Source organism: Rissa tridactyla, chromosome 6, assembly GCF_028500815.1.
Source record: "Rissa tridactyla isolate bRisTri1 chromosome 6, bRisTri1.patW.cur.20221130, whole genome shotgun sequence".
In the NCBI taxonomy this organism is placed as follows: domain Eukaryota; kingdom Metazoa; phylum Chordata; class Aves; order Charadriiformes; family Laridae; genus Rissa; species Rissa tridactyla.
In genome coordinates this window covers 34,188,859-34,205,800 of record NC_071471.1, presented here as the reverse complement: position 1 = coordinate 34,205,800, position 16,942 = coordinate 34,188,859, and the positions used below count along the sequence as shown (strand labels likewise).

The window sequence follows — 16,942 nt, the reverse complement described above, 5'->3', positions numbered from 1 at the left end:
TGCTTTTCCCCAGTCGGGAGCTGCCTCTAAAATGTCTTCCATCACCTTGCTCCATCGTTTCAGCCTGGAGCAGGAGTTGTTAGTGCTAAGTCTCTGTCTTTGTGCTGGCTGGGAAGCACTGAAACAAGAAAATGGGTGACCTTCACTTACAATGGACCCAAACTGGTACTGTTCAATGTCTTAAGAGCAGACCTTTTCCCCACAAATTCTTACAGTGGCTGAAGGTGTGAAGGCATAAGGTCCACGCGGGAGGACTAGGAATAAAAGCCTTAAACGTGAACTTGTCAAACTCCTAGTTTGGCTGAAATAATGGGCTGGTTCTAGCTATGCTCTATAATTGCTTGGAGGCTGTGGCTGCAGACGGAGCAGGATGGGAGAAAGATGGGTCAGGACAACAGGAAAACAATCTTGAAACAACCTTGGAAACTTGTCAGGGATCCCTACTGATGATGTGAGGAGGAGAATAGGAAGTATGTAATCCAGGAGGTGGCTTTGTAGAATTATCCTGGTTTTGTGTATGAACATGCAGCATGGGACTAAGTAAGTTCACGATAATGTTGAGAATTTACTTCTGCAATAAGGCTTTTATTTTCTATTGATTTCTAATTTATTGATGTTTAATCCATCCTATTCTACAGACATACATCTTCAAATGTAGAAAAATAAGTTTATGATCCAGGTTTAGCTATGAAAACTCTGTAGAATATCAAAAAAGCAACTACCATTTCAACTGATCCATCTAATGCCTTTCTATAAGAAAATAATCCCCTTTTTCAAATTGCTTTACAGCAGGTGGAGGAGAGCGGTACAGAGATATAGGTGTTTTTTCTAATGCGCATTTGCACTGTCTGAAAGAAATCTGGCGTATTGGACACTCTGTAAGTGTTGCTCCGGAGTGACCAAGTGGAGGGGACCCTATGGGCTTTGTGCAGGTGGAACTCGGGTTCTGCAGCACATTCTTAATGGTCCTGAGCAGACGAAGGTGGGACTGGCACGTGGAGACCTTCCTGAAGCCCTGACCTCCCTCTGATAAAGCAATCAGAGGTGGGACGTGCACACGCTTTGAGCTCAGTGATGGCAGAAAGAGAAACCGCAGCTGCCTCTTAACTCCTAAAAATAAAGTGCTGCGGGTGTCATTCTGCTAGAATACTGTTTTCTGATTCATGTGCCGGCATAAGGGTTATTCCCAGACCAGTCGTAAATCACTGACTCCTTAAAAAAGAGCTCTGCTGAAACATTCAACTAAAATAATCCCAAGACGTGTTAAATCATTTAAGAAGTGAGTCCTCACTGAGCACTGAGGGTCTGCTGTCTTTACTAGAGCATGAACTGCAAATTCCGTATTTCATGGCTTTTGCACTCAAGTCCCTCATAATAAAGCCCTTCCCATAAAAAGCTCACCTTCTGCCGAGACTGATCTGGAAAACCAAACCCTTCCCCCTACTATTTCAGTCTAATGAAGATTTTCAGCCTCCGGATTCCTCTCAAAGGGATAGTTTAGCACGTAATTATTCTTATAATATTTACAGCGCTTTATGATTTTTATTTTTGTTGTCTTATTTTGTAGCTATTTGTTGAATTATTCCAAACAAGCTCAGATAACATTTCTGAGTAAATGTCATTAATTTCAGAAGAAATATTATTACCCCTGAAAATAAGAGATCTTTCCTTTCTTGTACGGTCGGTTGGTTTCTGACCTTTTTGTTGTTTTTTTAGCCAAACAACTAACTTGCTTGGCTTTGATTCCTTGAGGCTTCTTCTGTCCTAACCCCTTGAAAATCGGCACGGTCTTTCCATAAGGCATCTCAGTGGTGATCAGGTTTGGGTGAAGGTGGAAAAGCAGCCAAATTGTGGCCTCCACACAAGATGAAAAGCTGTTCTTAAAATCTACTTGTGTTGATGTGCCATCAAACTTTCACATCAGTCTTTTTTTTTTTTTAATTGGCCAGGAAGAAGTATCACTGATCGTAGTCCCTGGTGCCCTTTTCCATGGCTTGCGCATGTAGGACAGAAGTGCAGGGAATATATTGTGCTGAAACGCTATTGAACATTTGGGTGTTTGAGTGTAGCGTCCCAGAAATTGAGTACAAGAAACATGGAGCTTCATGGACCCCCTCTCTCCTCACCACGGGTGGCAGCATTCTGGTCACGTGCCCTCAGGCTTTGGCCAACCCCTTATCCCCCCCAGTACTGTAAAACTGAACTTGCAGTATAATTGTAGGAAAAGGGATGCAACTTTTATAACAAGGTAAAAGATTCCACTTCAGCTAGAGTGTTGTTTGAGCTTCTTACAAAAGCATATTGTCTAAACATATTGTATTAGTGCATTGCAAGCACTGAGGGACGTGTTTGTTGTGCTCACATGGATGGAGAGTTAATGGACAGACTGTTGATGTACTTGCATTGAACTACATGTATTCAGATGTATTGTTAGTAGGTTACCTCCCTGGCACTTCAGGCCAAGGACAGAGGCAGGACGTAAGGAACAAGACAATAGACATCTAAAGGGAACAGAAAAAAAAAAAAAAAGACCGACAGTGTCAGATTCTTTGTAAATTAGAAGAATAGTATTTTAAGGGTGGCTATTAAAATGCTTATCTACAAACTGCTGTCTCTTGAAGAGAGAGTACAAGTGCCTCATGAATATCTGAAGAAAAACCAGTCCATTTTTAAGAACAAAAGAGTCGCTGTATCAAAACCACCCGAACGGAAGCGCTTTGTTAAATCAAGCAGATAGCTGTTACAGAGTGCAACAGAGGGGAGCGGAATGAGATGCAGAATTCGGGGCAGTGAGGTCAGTTAAGTCGCAGTGGTTTACTGGAGGCTGTACAAAATCCATCATCACATCAAGATTTTAAGTTGACCAAATATATATTTTTTTTAAGTATGTAACTTCAGTCATTTATTCTCGGGTTAATTGCAAATTGACTTGTGTGAGCTCGTTAGCCCTCTCAGAAGGCTGAGTTTGGCAAAAGTCAATCTTCTACAAACTAGGCAAGGGAGGACGAAGCCTCCTTCGACAAAGAGCACCAACCTGTGGTGTACATCACCTATCCTGAACCAAAGCTGCCTGTAGACGCCAGGTAGTACAATATTTGGTGTATGCCCCCACAAGGACTGTTACAACCACTGCTGACTTGTTTTGCAGCACTTTCCTCTTGCTGTAGATGTTTCAGTCTGAAATTGAACTTCTTTTTTTCTTTTTTTGCAATCCTTAACATGTGGAAAATGCTTGTGGTATTATGGCCCTTGTGTCTTGCTGCTTCCAAATGCACACTGTGCCATGAGGAATTTATGCGTGCCTTTGAGGTATGCATTTTTTCCTCTGATTACTTGTATGCGGTTCATGGAAAGGGTAACAGATACGTTCCCAGCGGCACGGCCCCAATGACTCTTCTGTTAGCAGAGCTCTGCCACGATTCTTGGTCTCATTCCTTCAGTGCTGCATACGCTGGGTTTCTCTACAGTGCGACTGCTAAATCTGAAGGGAATTTCCCTTTGCTACTGTCGCTTCAACCAGAACCTACTAATGCTGGATTATATTTATAATCTTGAGTTTTGTAGAAGCCAGGGGCCAGTTTTAATTAGAGGAAAATCTCTATTTTTTTTCTTTTTTATTAAACACTTAATTTTCTGAGGAAAGGAAGAAACTCTCTTTATATGTCATGATTGCATAAGCGTCTTAAAGTCTTGTACTGGTGGGCAGCTGCAGTAGCTCTGTGTCCTGGTAACTTGTGCTGTGGTCCCTCTGCTCCTCATGGACCTACTAGCCTTCAACATGGGAGAGAAGTCAGAAGCTTCTGCTTTTTCCCTCCCCTATTTCCTAATTGTCTGTTGCAGTATAGTTTTCCATTACTTTCACAACCCTCTCCTATTCCCTTTTCTGTGTCATCTGGTTCCTTCAGTTGCCCCAGTTCTTTCATCCCTTCAGCTCCCCCTTTTCCAGCAAGAATTTGTACATGTAGTATTTTCTATAAAGCAGTACCTTATAGACACGCCTACTGCTCTGCTGTTTACAGGTGGAAATTGCAGATTTTTAGTTCCCTCGAGAGTCATGCCAGTGGAGTTGTAGAGCCTTCTGTTGGCGTTAGTGCTGGCAGAGATGTAGCCTTCAGATCTGAACAAGACTAGAGGAAATCAGAACAACTGAAGCCTTTAGGGTGGCTGTGGGGTTTGTTACCCTGTTGGGTTTTTTTGTCTTCCCAGGGTGGCTTTTCTTGGGGCACCTTCTGTTCAAGTGATCTCAAACTTGTACTACTGACCTTTCTTTACATCATCCTTGAGGCACAATAATGAGGGCAATATACAGAAGCTGGTGGATTTTACAGATTTTAGAGGCATCAGTGACTAGACATAAAGACTTCAAGCTGTCACAGAGTTGACAATCGGCTTGTTCTTCCTGGTGAAATCCTCTTTATGTTAAAAGTAGTGGTGATGGCTCCAAAGTTGTGTGCCGGTTGGGGTGTACGGACAGTATTGCACAAGAAACGGGGCTGATAACTGTAAAACACACGGGCAGCAACTGTGTTTCTCATGTGGCTAAGAGGGTATTGCTCCTCTGACTTGAAACTGGTGTTTGATGCAAAGTTATCGATGTTTGGCAGTATTTCTTTCCGTCATCTCTATTGTGTTATAAAAAGTAGTTTTAAAATGAATGATTGAAAAAACCTTACTGTGGTGTTTTCCTCGATAGGACTGTAAAACAGTTTGCTGTGATTAAGACCAGTAATTAGTTTTACTGTCTTATCCAGAAAAAGCATTGGCTCAACCCAGAACCACCCCCCTGCCCCCAGATGAATGTATTTATACAGAGTTGCTGTTGTTACAAAGTTAAGGTGTAAAGAAACTTTACTCTTGACTTTTGAATAAATTATTTGGGCCCTTAATACAGGAGGTTACGTGATAAATGTTTTTAACAAATTTAAATGTTCTGCAGCCAGTGACGTTCAAGGATTTTCTTCGTAACTGTTGATGAACTTGAACAAAGATCATTTCTTTTAATATTTCAGCATCGAGAAAACTGGGTAGTGTTAATTTTTCAGAATAATGAAATGTTAAAGAAGTGTTAACATACCCTCTGCATGCAAATCTGAGGCACCAGAGTGCAAGGTTTAGGGTAGTTAGTAATGCTTGACATTTGGAAAGTGAGTTGGAGTGTTTTACACAGGAAATTCTGTACATCGGGGGTACTGTGAACTAACGGAGCTGTTAGGCAAGGCTTCTCACTGACAGGATGGGACAAGAAAACAAAAAAGCACGTTATATATGTTGAATAGATGGCTGGTCCTAATTAAGTGCTACCGTTGTCTTGGTAGGTAGAGGTGTAATTTCTTTATGCTGCAATATGGTTCACTGTTGCAGAGCAACTCAAGGTATAAAACCTCTTTTTTCCTGGAGAGCTTTACGTAACTGTTCTTTTTCCCCCCCTCACCTTGACGTGTCACTCTTGCTGTGGAAAATTTTATTCTGGTTTTGGTTGTTATTTGAGTGCCTTCATTTGTTTGAGGTGAGATTGGGTGATGATTGCTCAGTGGAGAAAAAATTCATAATGTTAAATAGATATCTTTATACGACGGGTCTCATCGTCAACATAAATTATTGTGTGTTGCAAGTGCTGCTTCTACTATTGTCTGAAATAGCTTCAGTGTCAGAGGCAGTTTTTCATTGCAGATAATAAGATTCAGACTTTTTAAATATCCCTCAAAACAGAAAATACCAGAAACCTAGTTAGAAAACAGTATTTTTAGTGTTGCAGTTGTTAGGAAAATACATAAAAATGGAGATGCCCGTATAAATTTCTCCCTTGTGTGTTTATTGTTTTTGCAGGCACTATCCTGGTTGACAACATGCTGATCAAAGGGACCGCAGGAGGGCCGGACCCCACCATCGAACTCTCCTTAAAGGACAACGTAGATTACTGGGTGATCCTCGATCCCATCAGCCAGAGGTTATACCTAAATAGCACTGGCCGAGTTCTGGACAGAGATGTAAGTGGGGACTTTGCTGTTTGTTTTCTTTTCTCCATTAATTTCTAAATCTGTGTATGCTCATAGAAAGACCATAAACACAAGAATATAATAGCTGCGTCTGTCTTTTGTCCCCAGACGGATGTGAACAGAGTTAATTTGATTCTTTATTAGGACTTATTGGGAGCATGCAGAAACTTGACCGTGTGCATAATTATTACGTGTGGATGAACACAACAATAAAGACCGAACAAATAGATGCGTGGGTTGGCAAAAAATATATAGGAAGCCAAACTTGAGTTGTTTACTGAATTAAAAACATTTTTATTCTGCTGTGCTGCTTTTGTCGGGAAGAAGCGCTGCTGACCTCATGTCCCATGACACTTATTAAAAGCCTTCTCTAACTCTGTACATCGACTTACAAGATGTGAGAGTGAGCAAAGGGATTAGGAATATTACGATTTGCTTACGAAGCTTGGCATATTCAATGGAGAATCTGCTAGTCGAGATTCTTTTTTTAAGGCAGCATAAAATCTGTGTGGAATGCTCATTCCTAATAGGATTAAAGAAATATTTTCAGGCTAAGTTTGATTTTTATTAAAAAAATAGATTAAAAGCACAAAATAAATAGGAATGTTCTCATCTATGCTAATTGCATTGAAGAGGAACGCTTTAAAAATAGAGATGTTTTCTCACAGTGTTGCAGCATTGCTGCAGTTCATCAGAATCTGAAAGGAAAATTGATTCAAAAGTGACTGTGATCAACGTGGAAAAAGTGCTTTAAAGAGCAGGATTTCTCCTTGGAGTGCATGAAAGTTTGTTTTGTATTAGCTTGATTGATTAATTTATGGTCTTCATGTGTTTTGAGATACATTCATAAGTACTAGAAACACCATGTAAATTTTTCTTCATTTCCATTTTTAGTTTAAAAGCGCTAATTGAATTCAGCTGTTCTTAATTTGGTTTTAATTCACAAAGTGTTTTCATGTGTGAAGCAAAGGTGTGCAGTGCAACACATGGCAGAAGGGACATGGTGGCAAAAGACTTTTTGGTGCATCGGCAGAGTCGGCATTTCCTCAGGTGCCAAAGGGCCGGCTGCCTTTGAGGAGACAGGCAGGCGCTGGAACACCTTTGGCTTTTCAGGTTTATTTTAAATCAGAGCAAAAAGCAAGAGCCCCAAATGGGAGGTGAGGCTTAAGAACCCCTCTAGGAAGCGCAGGCTCAATTCTTCACCACGCACAAGTCTGCATATCCATATGTCATTAGGAAAGAAAATTAATTCCTGTTGGATTAGCAGTAATAATTTTTTCAATGCCTCTTTTAGTGACACTTTTCTCTCTATAGGATTTTTCATCTGAGCTGCTTTACCTGAATCTAACTAGATGCTTTACTAAAACAACCTTGTCAAATTATTTGATTTCTGATCTTAGTAACAGTCTGACTAAACTCACAAATACTTTACATTATTATGAATACATACAGACACTTTACAGTGATGCTCTTTGCAAGAAGTAGACTTAAGTCATAAGGAAGGAAGTGGAGGGTGTACATTTTCCTAATTATATATAGATAATATCGCTGTTTTTACATTGGTATTTAAAGGGGCTATTTCCTCATTTTTTACTAGGAACTGTAACACTGCTTATCCTTAGTCCTGTAGCGCTGGGTAAAATTACTCATTTGTGTTTATTTAAGTTTACTGGGATATGAAAAGAAAATCTGAGAATTAAGGTGTTTAAGATTTTGGGTGTGAGCCCCGCTGTAGCCGCCTTCTGTGGTCTCAGTGAATTGCCATAAGTCACAAGCCAAAGAAAATGAAAGCAACCCGCAAAACCCCCACTTGATTGACTAGAAATATGAAATTTATGTCGTGGAGTTGATTAATATGGCTCTTACCTAAAGGCTGCTTCCAGCCTTCAGAACCAGAGCTATACTAACCCCTAAAATGCAAAATCATTCAAGAGTCTGAGAGTCTGTGTGGTTCCTTTTATCTTTTCTTTTTTTTATTTAATTTAACAAAAAAGTAAACTATTTTTCTCATCTTTCAAGTTAAAACCGCGTGAAACTTAGTAGTACCAATAAAACCGGTGGGTTTATTAAGTTGAACCTTAAAATTCAATTTTTTATTACAGAGTGAAAATTGTACTTTCTGATTCACAAATGGTGCATATATGATTGCATTCAATATATTTGGATACTCTTCCCATTTTTCTCTCCGATATGCCTGCTTGTCAACTCCCTGCTGATTCAGTTAGCCTGATCCTGTTCTTTTTTATTACTTTTCTTGGAAGAAAATCTTATTAGATTCCATTGATTGATTTTACTAAGAATGACAGTATGTTTTCCAAACAAAATCAGATAAAAAGAAAATTCCAGACTTTTCTTCCAAAACTTTAGGTACTTAGAAAGGATGAATTGCGATAAATCAGAACTGAAGGTAAGAGGAATTCGTAAAAGGTGTTGGGATAATTTGTCCCCAGTATCATAAACAGTTTGTTACATTGTGCTATTACGTATTTATGTTTATTGTCTATAAATGCCTAGATTGATGAGTTTAAAGACCTGATTTTAAATCTCAGCACTGACTCAGCAGAAATTGTACATATGTCAAAATAATATTGGTCCTTATACTCCCTCACATTTTACCATAGGTGAAAAACTATGTTTTTCTTGGGCATTGCTAATAAATCTAGATAAACTCAGTGGCACTTGAAGTTTATTAACGGTGGCCTAAAAAGTCTTGGATCTTTTGCAAAGAATCCCAGTTTGAAAAATAAATGGAGAGTATAATGTTAGAGGCTTAATTTAAGTTACAGGTGATATTTGGTACGTTCCTACCTGTGCTAGAAGTTCCCTCCGTAAGAGTAGAACCACATAGCTGGCTGCAGATTTTTACAGCAAAGAGAATGGACTTAGTTAAAAGCTCATGCTGTAGTTCATCGTGGAGAAAGTTGAGGGTGAATGTTTAGGGAAGAATAGATATTTCACTGGATCTCAACACCACCATAAAACCCCCTTCTTTTCCCAAGTTGTCTGACTCTTTGATTAGTGACAAAGTCTGAAGGGTAAAGAAAGCCATATGGTTCTAAAATCCACTGTAGCAAAACTGGAAAAAAATCAATCAATCAAAGAAATCGTAGCATTTAGAATGAGTGAAAGTGTAATTACATAGATGTATAATTATGGTATAATTGTAAGTCTCAGAATCTCAGTAGAAAAACCTGTTTGTGTTTACTTTACAGAATAGTATGGTATAGGCATCTTTAAATTAAGGGTTTGAGTTGTTTATTCTTTTGAAGACTTTGAGGTTAATAAATACAGATTTATTTTTTTTTTTCATTTTGTCCCTTCCTATGCTTGCTTGCTCTCTGCTGAGTGTTAGATACAAAATCCAAATAGACTTGCTGTCAATACTTTACATGCTAGGCTGTTGCTTCAAATATGTAAATTGGCACTTGCGGTGGTGGGAATGTTGTGAATAGAAGTTGTGCTGGAATGCTCTATTTCCATAGGAGCCTCTCTGCATTTCCTTTGCAATCAAAGGTGCCTTTTCCTTTATTCTTCTTTGAACTGTTCAATTAACTCAGGTAAGTAATAGGAGCCTTTCCAGCTTAAATTTCTTTAGCCATTCATCAGGCTTGGGGGATATATTTATTTGAATATTTTTATGTTCACTGGAGTAAAACCAGCTGGACTCTGGATTGCCTACACTTAAAGGTGACCAAGTTGTTTCTAAATTACTTCATAAATGTAAGTGGTAGCATATTGAATTTATTTCTGACTTGACCTTTCAATTCCAATATTCATAAACCAAAGGTTAAAATGTGTGACATTTTCTAGGAATCTTTCAATAACCAGAAGATGTTCAAAAGATGTGCTCTTTTTTTTGTTCTCAGAGGAAGTGTGAAGGGCTAATCGTGCTGTGGGGATTTTTATTTCTGTGTTAGCACGTAGAGCAGGCAAAGCTCGGCCTGCAAAATACAGCTTTGAGATCTAGGTCTACTTAAAATATTGCCAGCACGGGTTGTAGTCAGGACACCCTTAGAGAAGTTATTTAATCCAGACGTGGAGTATTAAATGTATCGCGGGCAGGCTGATGGGCTATAAGTGAATCGAGAGTGATATTAACATCAGTGGAAAATTTAACTGTTAGTTCAGATTTTGACTATGTATTATAAAAATGTATTTTCACTTACAGCCACCAATGTCCATTCAGTCCATCGTGGTGCAAGTTCAGTGTGTTAACAAAAAGGTGGGCACCATTATCAACCACGAAGTACGGATTGTGGTGAGAGACAGGAACGATAACTCGCCTCAGTTCCAGCAGGAGCGATACTATGTGGCAGTAAATGAGGTCAGAACCACTTAACTTTTTTCTTTTTTGTATGGTGTCATTGCTAAATGCTAGCTTTTCAGCTCTTTCACTTACCATTTCAAAATCCAGTAAATTCAGTTGTTTTAAAATCCCATCCAGTCCTGTCCCTATGGAAAAACACAGCACAGACAATATACTTAAGTTTTTAGCATGCAAGCTGTTCTTCCTTTTTCTTAATGAGTAAGACGATGAGCACACTTTTCATCAGGATGCTTGGAATATTGCAGAAGACACTAGAACGTGAAGCTATGTCGCAATGAGTGAAGCATTGATTTCTGTGAAATTTACAAAATGTTTTACTGCATTATGCAGTTGTATCAACAAACCTGGAAGTAAAACAAATGCATTTATGGAAAACAGATGTAAAGCAATTAGTTCAAAAGGTTTTATTAACAATATTGAAGCTTGGCAAACTGCAGTTTTGATTTGTTGCTGTTTGTCTTTATTCAATGATGTCTGTGAATGGAATTCTTTCACTTTATTTCCTTCTCCATATTACTTGGTTTATACCTCTCCTTATTACTTGAAGGAAAAATTTCATTTCTTTCTTGAGCTGGTACAACTTCATTTCACCTCTAGTAGGGATTGAGTAATCTGCTAATAACCAGTACGAAGGAGCTGTGTTTTCAGTAAGTTAGTATCCTGGGGATTTAGTAATAAGAAGGGTAATTGGGAACTTAGATGCAAAAGTGGAAATGTCCACGCTGAAACTAGGAGGAGAATGGAAAGATGGGTCAATCTTCTGCAGGTAAAGACTGGAAGAATTACAGTTGCATTTAAGAAAACAAATCTGTTGAATATGTAGTGTGCGTTGTGTCCCTGTTGGGGTTTGGGTGGTTTCTTCTATGAAAGAGAGTAACTGCTTTCATCTTGTTTGATTTTAGTAGAATTGATTTGCTGTTTCAGAAAAAAAAAAAAAATTCCATAGTTTTTTGTGTCTAGGACGTTCAGCTTTTCAGTGTGTCTGCGTGTTGTAACAATCACACTACATTGCTCTAAGTGCGCAAGCGTGTGGTGATGTGCAGGAGACTTCACAGGCCCCAGGAAAGGAGCTGAAGAGCTGGTTGGTTTAGGCCTAATGAAGGCAAAAGTACAGAGGAAAAAAAACCAAAACCCACACATTATTTTTGAGTAGAGACCTGCAGTTGAGATAAGGATATGCAGGTTTTCCAAACTTCGTAGAATCGTAGAATGTTTTAGGTTGGAAGGGACCTTACAGCTTATCTAGTTCCCACCCCCTGCCCTGGGCAAGGACACCTTCCACCAGACCAGGTTGCTCCAAGCCCCGTCCAGCCTGGCCTTGAACACCTCCAGGGATGGGACAGCCACAGCTTCTCTGGGCAAGTGTCTCACCACGCTCACAGTGAAAAATTTCTTCCAAATATCTAGTCTGAATCTACCCTCTTCCAGTTGAAGCCATTACCTCAACTTCCTGGTCTCCTGGCTGGTGACGCCTTTTAAAGTGAGATTGTTTCCCTTCAGACAAACATTCGGTAATCCATCTGCTGATGTTTCTTTCCACCAGAATTTGGAGGTCACAAAGTACCATCTAGATGAGTATCATTAAAGCCCTCCTTATGCTTTTCAATTGTTTTCAAGTTGTCCTTTACATGGTAATTGTAATTCCTATGTTTTTGCAGGCCTGCTGCAGAAGGGCTTTTTGTCTTGAGTAAAGACAACATAAACATTAGTCTGAAGTGCCTGTACGGGCTGCGATGTGGGTCCCAGATCTTCCAAGACCTGCATAATTTGTGCAGTAAAACTGAAGGCAGGTAGTGTGTCAGTGCTGTAATAATAAGGAAACAAGGATTTTCCATAATTAGAAAGAAGTCCAAAAGGTAGATTGAAAAACGCACCATTTAAAATTATTTATATTCAGAAATTTAGCAATGTGCCAAGTATGTGCAATCATTTATTTCCATTACTATTGGGCATAATGCAAGGTTTCTCATTGCACCAGTTGCAGTCCTGATTTAATTAGCTGCTTTGTTTCATTTTATCACTGTTATGCTTATAGCTTCTGACATGGCACCACTGTGCCCTTCAGCAGTACCCAGTGGGTTAATGCTCTCATTAATTAACCAAAAAAAAGTTCACAAAGCATCTCAGACTTTCTCAAAGGCTTTAGTGAGTGATTACATTTTTTAATGATAGTCTATTCTGCTAGTAATTGGCACTGCCTCTAGTGAGTTTAACAAGAGGAATGTGCTGGGATGAGGCTTTTGTGGTTATTTTTTGATTGCCTCTGGTCTTCTGGTTTTAGGTTGCTTGTAAACTAAGAAGTACAGAAATTTCTATTACATAAGTAAGATAAAGCAAATCAAAGGACAAGTATATGTCATTACTTACAGCTGCTATCCATGTGAGCATCACAAATACCTATTTCTTCTAGCCACGAAATTTCATCTGTCTCAATTTGAGGACTGACTCGTTCAGGTGCTTTACAGGGTTGTATTTGGCAGTTTCTCCTATCAGCTGCCGTGCTTCTCCCTGGCTGTCCTACATGGGGTGAAGAACATGTGCACTGGGTCTTTATACAAAACATCAGGTGGACTTCCCACTCATACTATTTAATCCATCTGCACATCTGGATTTACAACTCCTGTGCCAACCAGCTTGACAGTGGTTGCACTTTGTAATATCTCCCAATAGCATGATGCTTCCTATGTACATCTGCTGTAAGGAAATCCTGGGCAAATATGTTTCAGCCTTGCAATTACCCCCAGCTGTCTTTTAGGGAGTGAAGTTCTAGGGCTAAGACTTTCCCAAGTAGTTAAAATTATTGTATAATTATTGGCACCTGTAATACAAGACAAATAACTGTAGCTAGATTTTCCTTTATGAGGTGGTTTCGGAAATGTCAAGGGGTAAAATTGTATTTTGGAGAAATAGAATGGTTTTTACGTCAAGTATTCTTTATATTTCAACTGTGCACAATGTACTGAAATTAATTTGTAGAAGTAGTGAGGGTAATTGTAATACCAACATAAATCCTCATTTCACATGGGTCTTTTCCATTTGCACATAAAAAGACGTGGTTTAAAATTAAGCCCATATTTTTCCAGGAGGCTTAGAATGGGATGGATTTGGTAGGGTAGTGTTTTGGTTTCTTCCAAAAGGTATGTCAGTTGTTACACTTGACTGGTTAGAAAAGGAGGATGTCAGTGCTAAGTTATACCAAAAGTTCCCCTAATCCAGTGTATTTGCTGTGTCAGTGGCCCTTGAAGATGCTCAAGGGAGAGCGTAAGGATTGGGAAACAAGAAGCGGGGCTTTCCTAATGAGCTCACCCAAGCTGCAGTTGCTTGTTGCTGTAAAATGTTAGACCAAAGGCAGTGTATGTAATAGTTTTTGACCATTTTTTTCTTTCCCAGTTGCTTGTGAACATGTATATATTAAAATACAAGAAATACTGACTAATCTGTATCAAACTTTTCCATGTTGTCATAGGCATCTATGTCAGCATCAGAAGTCGCATGGGTGTAAGTTCAGAAACACCACAGTAGCATTTACTTGATTTTCAAAGCCATCCTTCTGTTTCAGGAGTAGAGAATTTTATCACTAACACCTATTTGCAGATGCCTCGGTATTTCTGAGTGTTAATACTCCCTTCAGTCTCTCTTCTACCACCTCTAAATTCCCCCTTGAGTGCATGAGCATGAAGAAGGCAAATTCCATGCCTTAAGGCAAACTTTCCAAATCCTTCAAAATATGTGCACTTACTAATCTGGTAACTATGCAGCCTCTCTTACGAAAAAGCCGTGGTCCCTTCCTTCCTTCCTTACACAAAGTGTTGTATAGCCTTTTTGCATCACGTCACGTCTCATCTCAGGCCCTGAGATGAGAAATACCATAATTTCTCACTCTACTGTTTCAGATATCTTCATCTGGATCCTAAAAATCTTGAGAACTCTTTATGCATAGTGTCTGTAGAATTTGGATCTATTCTGCATATTGTCAAACAATCCTTAGGGATTTAAATTTCTTCTTCTGTCATTCACACACTTGTATGAATAGAAGACCCTTGGATAAGGTGATCCAAAATCAAAATGTGCAGGGAAGTTTATGTCCCCCTCCAGCACATGTGTGGTTTGAAAAATGTCTCTCTTGCATCCAAGTATAAAAATTATCATTACTTGTTTATTGAAGAAGTACTTTTTTTCAGGAGGATTTTAATTATTCTGTTAAAGGTGTGGACTTTTATATGTAACTGCAGTATGATTATTCTTGTACTTGTTAATGTGTTGATGGAGCTTGTGATGTTTGTGATGCTTGGTGGCTTTGCTTTGAGTGGCAGTGCTGGTATTCACACTAAGTTACAGTTAAAATTGGTTTTAAAGTTCCATTTCTTAGTTTAAAGTATAAAAATAGAATGTCCACTTCCCTAAAATAACTATGTGCTTTTTAAGCTAAGTGTGATTATCTGAGCATTTATAAATTGAATTTGTGATTAGAGTTAGTTAATAGGAAAAAACCCACCATGGTTTTTTGGGTTCTTTTCTGGGGTGGGTGGTGCGCAAGCAAAGGAAACACCCTACATGTGTGTTATGTGTACATATATATTTATGTGCACAAGTGTGTATGCATACCTACGTATAAATAGTTTCCATTGTCTCTGGTCTTCAATAGTCATAGTAGGGGGCTGATGCAGACACAAAATAGCCACCTGCTTAAAATTAAATGGCATTTTGCACGTAAGCTATAGTCAAGAAAATGAGGTTGTAATTAACCTATTGACTTTTTATAGTTGCCTGGGTTATGAGACAGATTTGGGACGTAATTCAGCCAACTCCTAAGTAATGCTGTTCCAACATCTGAAGTAACTAAACTGATGGTGACTCCGGGGCTGCTGCTGTGCGCACCATACCAGGGAGCGTGGGCAAGCACTGGGACAGAAATGGGCTCTTTTCCTTTGGGCCACAACTGGCCCAGTGCCGCCGCTCTGTAAGGAGCATGGGGTTTCAGGTGTTTCATCTGTGTTAGAGCAGGCTCTGTCCTCACCAGGAGCTTAGTGCAGCACAAGTGCGGAAGCCCTTTAGAGGGGAGCTGCCATTTAGGAGCAAGTTTCCCTTTTCCCTTTCTCATGCTTTTTCAAGACAAGGAATGTGTCTTGTCCAAAAGCAAATCCAACTGCTGTCCACAGCATTATGAATCTCCTCATAAGAGTAAAAATGAGTTAAGGTCAATGTTAAAATTTTTGGGATAATTGGAAATAGTCCGCAGGGTTATTTCCTTTGTTTTGTGTATTATATATTTGTATTCATATGAAAACTTCACATCATTATTCATTTAGAAAAACATCCTGACAAAACAACATTAGCCTGGGGCTAAGTTTGACCATGCGTGTTAGTGACTTAAAGATAGGAGTTATTGCAGTATATTAAAACAAAGTTCTATAGTTAGGTTGAAATTCAAAAGAATTTTACAACTCTGTTAACACTCTACAGGAAAATCTATAGTACTGCCACAAGGGTTTTAAATACGTATGATGTAACAAAGGGACTAGAAACTAAAACTTGTACTACTAAGGCAGAATTGTGGTTGTCTGTGTTTTGTCTTAAACACATCTTAACAAATTTTATCTCGGGTAATACAACTCTAATTCCGCATTGCCTGGGTTTTATAAGACTGACTTTTTTTGTGTTAATTTTTCACGAGCCTTACCTGAGTGCTACAGAGGGGTTGGTAAACTCATGAGCATTTAACAACAGGATTTTTTTGGAAATGGTAGTGGAGCTACTAGAATACTGTCAGTGTTTATTTTATTAAACATACATAACCTTATACCTGATGAGAATTTTCTGCTTGAAAACCACTATTTTTCCAGCTGGTTTGTTTTTTCGAGTGTCCCCCCTGCCCCGCCTTAAATTGGCAGAGATGGGAATCCTTTGCAACATGAGTGTGTTTGTTGAACATCAGCTGTCTTAAAGGTTTGGCTTTGGGCTGTTGAGAATTACAACTCATGCTGAATGTTCATTGCTTCTGGTGTAATTATTCATATCTTTTTCCTTGTGGTATTGAAATAATTAATCTCTGCAGGTAGACATCATCAAAAGAATATTAGCTCAGAATGATTAACTGTAGATCTTGCTTTGCTCTGTTGTTCGGGGCCACTGTGAAAAATTATTCATTTTTAACTTTGTAAATAGGCAATAATAGGAAAATTTATTTTCAAAATTTTTTATGAAAGCATTGAACGTTCCTGTCTGCATCTAGACTTCTAATAGACATAAATCACGTTGAAGGAAATTTTTAAGCATTACAGCTGTTGACTGTGGAAGAGTAAGATTTATTGTGTGCATTTCCTCTCTATTTGTTTAATTACATTCTTTTGAAATCTTACTTGTTTCTTGTCACTGTGGTTCTTTTTCACCACATTGAATTCCAACAGAGATTATTATCCTCAAACTGTTACTAACACTCATTATAATTTTTTCTTTACAATTCCTAACATTTTATCTTGCATAAGGTGAGATGCACAGCATGGTCAAACAGTTTACTACATAATGTCAGTCCCCTTCTGTAGGAGATACTAAAGTTTAATATGGAGAGGCAAAATTCCTCTCGAAAGAGGCACTCTCTGAAGGAAGCATGTCTAATGGG

At 38.8% G+C, this 16,942-nt stretch overlaps 1 protein-coding gene across 17 annotated transcripts in view; it reads left to right on the top strand.

Annotated features, from left to right (window-relative positions):
• The window catches only part of PCDH15 (protocadherin related 15), an 827,643-nt gene that overhangs the window by 549,652 nt on the left and 261,049 nt on the right, over nt 1-16,942 (top strand). For all 17 annotated transcript variants that reach the window (XM_054204839.1, XM_054204838.1, XM_054204854.1 and 14 more), the window contains 2 exons: nt 5,827-5,987; nt 10,165-10,320. In XM_054204839.1, coding sequence (XP_054060814.1) covers nt 5,827-5,987; nt 10,165-10,320 — 317 coding nt within the window. The remainder of the gene's footprint in view (nt 1-5,826; nt 5,988-10,164; nt 10,321-16,942) is intronic.